Genomic DNA, 4,357 nt, shown 5'->3' with positions numbered 1-4,357 from the left:
CTTCAACCAAGGAGAAATATTTTATTTCTTACAAAGCTTACAAATAACAAACAAGCTCAAATATGTCAATTTATTGTTTCTTCAGCCTAGAAAAGGAAAGGAAGGAATATTTTATTTCTTACAAATAACAAACCTGCTCACTTTTGAAAATACATTTTGTTCTTCTCGACTCTGATACATATGAATGCACCATACCAGACAAGCATCATCCAAAATTATTATACTATTATATTACAAATTAATGAGTAGTAGGAGGAGGAGGAAGCCGCTGCTTGTTTCTACGTTCAAAGGTATACTCAAAGGTGCGACGGTAGAACTTGACCCAGGTATAAATCTCTAAAACGAAAGCAATAGATGCAAGAAGGATGAGCAGGCCTATGTATGTGTGTTCCCAAATCTTTGGAGGTTGCAAGATCGCGAACCCTTTCAAGATGTTGATCACAACTAAGGATAATAAGGCGTAGCCCACAAAATGGTGGTACAGGTTCCAATAACGCCGGTACTTGTCGGCCTTTGTGGGTTTGAGGAAACTAGCTAGCATCTGCAATTCAGAGGGAGCAACAGATTGGACCAAAACAATTGATAAGAAGAACCAGTACATACAAATGATTGTTCATAGCTTTTAGCAATATTGAAATAATTGTACAGTGTACTTGAGCTTCTCTATGATCTGATTGGAAAAAAAGAAAACTGGAAGCTAGAAATTAAATTCTTGTTTCCTGATTTAAATTAAAAAACCTCCCTGCACAGCAAGTAGCAACAGAAAAACTTCAGTTGCATTACACGGTTTTTTTCAATTTACTTATTTATCTTTTTTTGTTGTTGTTGTTTTTTTTTTTTATCGGGTATTCAGGATACATGGAATAACGCTCAATGCGCAACCATATGACTGCATTGTTTAGTTTCATTGTTCATGTACAATATATCTTTTCGACATCATCTTCAGCTCCAATATATTGAATTACTTAATCAATTAATTATATATACGGAGAAACTATTTTAAACACTGATAGATGGGGGAAGAATGTATAATTAGTACCTGAAGTGTTGCCAAACAAAATATAGTGATGCCAATGATCCGGTGAGCCCTGAAAGTTCTCAAATGATCTGATTGGAGAGACAACCCGATCGCCCAGCCAACAGTTCCAATTGTGTATGCGCAAATTTGGAAAGCAACATGCACCCCGGTCCCCAATTTACAATAAAATGGGAGCCCTCTGAAGTATCTAACTGTAATAACTCCGCATGGCAACAATAAGCCCCAACCAATTATACCTAGAATGCCATGAGCCTGCACAAAAAAAATCTTAGGATCAGGTTTGCAACTTGTGCTTCCAATAAAAGAAGTCTTAGACTTGCACTCTAATTAATTTCAGCCTCTATAGAGGCGCTTATATGTGTATGTGTGTGTGTGTGTGTGTGTGTGTTATAGTTGAAAATTTAGTGGATTTGAAGCAGTGTGCATTTGAAAACATGCATGCAGACGGTATCCCATCATTACAGTCACACGATATAGCTTCAAGTATGTTAAAAATCTGGGAAAATTCACTTCCGATTTCGTTCCTGACAAACTAACATTAACTTGACTTAGAACTAATTATTAAGTGAAGTCAATCAATGATTCCAAAATTACTTCCTAGTTAGTTAGGTATATATATGCAAGAGTTTTACCAAAAATTAACTCTATTACATATATTTCTTTGTGCCGCAACAAGGATAAATCGCCAGTCCGGTGGTCTAGAAATTTTTACTATTTTTTACTGTTTATCCGGATTTTCAGATTTTCAAAGTGGCTTAATAAATAGTAAAAAAATTTCAAAAAATGTAAAATTTGGTTTCCAAGTACATATTAATATGGAAAACAAGATGAACGGTTTGGATCGGTCATTTGGACTTTAAATCAGTGATTTATGATCCAATGCACAAGGATGCATATACATTGCAATGCACCATAGTCTCTCTCTCTCTATATATATATATATATATATATATTCATTAAGCATCAATCGTAAAACTAACCAGATCGATGGACCAACGAACCAGGCTGCATTGGAGTTTACAAACCGGGCCAATATGTCAAATAGGATCTGATAGCACACTATTTGTAGTTTAATAAAATAAAATGTGAACCATACCCAAAATTGCATTGAAGTTCAGATATATTTTTTTCCCCTTGCATGACGAAAGATTATAAAGCTTTCATAATATCCCTTGCTCACATCAATAAGAAAGAGCAATATTATTAATTGTGTGGCCTTTGGAATGAAAAACATGTGAGTTGTGTATGTTCATGGGGGCAAACTAGTATATGTTAATTCTTCATATACATATAATATCTTATGCATTGCCTAGGAATATTATGGCAGTCCCCTACTATTATCAAATTTTCATTAATTATTGTGAGCTCTGATTTGAAAAACTGCTAATTATGTCATTGCCCTTACTATTATCAAATTTCCAGAGGAGTTGTACGGGTCAGAAAAAGTACCAAACCATGGCGCGCAAGATAAATTTTTTTTAGAGGTTTCATGTCTTACTTTTCTTCTTAAGGACTTCCGTTTGTGCCCCAAAACATGGCCATTGGTCAAATTAATTGTCTCGCGGCTATCAAAGTTCTGTAGCCTCCTCATATGCCTCAGGGGTGAGTCTCTGTTCATTCCAGGTCCCACTTGCCAGACATGATTTAACCTGGTCGAATTGCACCAATGCGGGAGCCCAAGCTTCGCATATAATATCATCATTCTTGGGTCCTCAGAATAATTTGCACTAGCTTTATAAATATTAACCTCAAACCCTGTTCGACTAACCCCGCACCCATGCTTTGTGTCGTATGAGAGAACTGCTGGAGATACATTGACACCTTTGTCTAGGTTTCGGTGTGCAATTAGCACCTGTGAATTGATCATCTGGGCATGTACAGGGTTCAGGCCCCAAGCAACCCAGCCATCAGGCAACGGTGGGGCCACGCTGAATACAACATCCAATGTTGCATTTGGTGTCGTGTTGTAGTAGCACAGCCGAATTTTTGCACCTAGGGTTGGTAAAGACCTACATAAATATGTAGTGTTGGATTTTTCACAAGGGGGGCATCGATAATCTTGAGCTTTGGTTGAGAGGCAGAGAGAGGAGGTTAAGAAGAGGAGACAAACTTGAATAGAGAAGAGGTAGTGCATGTAGAGAGGCATGATTGGATGTTGGCACGAGTTGATCAACGACTTACATTGTAATTTGTAGTAAAGGTTTTGAATAGACATCAAAAGGGTGTGGGGACTAAAGTTTACGTGCATTATAAGAATAGGATTATTATAGCCTTTTCTCTGATTTAGTTTTTTTTTTTTTTTTTTTCTAGATGCTAGCACTTCGTAGTACAGTGTATTTGTATTCCATATCATTAAGCTATTACTTCTTTTGTCTTGCTTTATTGAAACATGGAATAAAAAAAAGGATAAGTAGAGCTGAAACTTGTATATAGCGTTATTTCTTTTTCTTTTCTATTGGGTAAAGCAAAATACGGGCTGCCAGGTTTCAGTAATTTGTCCATTGAAAATATATAGCAACCACAAATGATTTTCAAGCGGTTTGAATAATTGCTTCAAAAAGCTTGCTTCCAAAACTAATTAAGATAAGGGCCAAAAAAGTTGTTACCAGTTGAGATATCTTAAAATATTCTTAATAAAAAACAAAATCAGACAGCCTGATCCTAGATATGTACGGAAATTGATGTCATTAATTTGAATTAATATCAGTGGGTCATTTATGAGCGATTCGAAAAATTAAAGATTCAGATTTATTAGCATCACGATATGTGATCAAAGAAAAAACTCAAATTGCGCCATTTTCATATATACATAGTCTATCTAAACGACACAGAACATATTAATTAGCTTTCCAATTTGACGAATTATGACGTTTATCCCGAAATTTTTATTAATATCCAAAAAAACATATGAAATTTCAGAAACTATCCACGTTTTCACGTTTTTTCGAAATCTACCTATATCGCAATTTTTTTTTTCGGTTTTAGATTGAAATACCGCGAAAAAAAATTGCGGTTTCAAAAAAAAAGAAAAAACAAAAAACAAAAAAAAGAGAAGAAACCGCAATAATATTTTGCGGTTCCAAAACAAAATGAATTTTTTCTATTTTTCATATTGTTTTTTCAATTAATTAATAGAAATATTTATAGTTTATTTATTTTTGTATTGAAATATTAGAAATATTTTATATATTTCTTTGAAAATAGATGGAATACAATATAATTTGATTTATTAAAAAGACTACTATAAATAATCCAGATTAACATTTTTCATGCCAGGTTGTTTGTGGTTGTAAGAAAAATTAATATATTTCTTTATGA

At 34.3% G+C, this 4,357-nt stretch overlaps 1 protein-coding gene across 1 annotated transcript; it reads right to left on the bottom strand.

Annotated features, from left to right (window-relative positions):
- Positions 1-238: 238 nt before the first annotated feature.
- On the bottom strand, positions 239-3,202 carry LOC144559940 (cytochrome b561 and DOMON domain-containing protein At3g25290-like). The gene is made up of 3 exons (XM_078309107.1): positions 2,538-3,202; positions 1,040-1,291; positions 239-541 (listed from the first exon to the last, which is right to left on the bottom strand). Exons 1-3 carry the CDS (start codon positions 3,183-3,185, stop codon positions 239-241), a joined length of 1,203 nt encoding a protein of 400 aa, XP_078165233.1. The 5' UTR covers positions 3,186-3,202.
- Between the last annotated feature and the right edge of the window lie 1,155 nt (positions 3,203-4,357).

Source organism: Carex rostrata, chromosome 9 (genome assembly GCF_964058835.1).
Source record: "Carex rostrata chromosome 9, lpCarRost1.2, whole genome shotgun sequence".
NCBI lineage: Eukaryota > Viridiplantae > Streptophyta > Magnoliopsida > Poales > Cyperaceae > Carex > Carex rostrata.
Note: the sequence above shows the minus strand (reverse complement) of the source record. Positions and strands in the feature narration are given on the sequence as shown.

What these genes read in the sequence shown, in the direction of transcription:
- LOC144559940 (XM_078309107.1), bottom strand. Translation starts at nt 3,185, where the DNA reads ATGCCTCTCTACATGCACTACCTCTTCTCTATTCAAGTTTGTCTCCTC. An exon ending in GGAAGTCCTTAAGAAGAAAA is followed by an intron (nt 1,292 to 2,537) that starts GTAAGACATGAA and finishes TTTTTTGTGCAG; the next exon opens with GCTCATGGCATTCTAGGTAT. An exon ending in TTTGTTTGGCAACACTTCAG is followed by an intron (nt 542 to 1,039) that starts GTACTAATTATA and finishes TCTGAATTGCAG; the next exon opens with ATGCTAGCTAGTTTCCTCAA.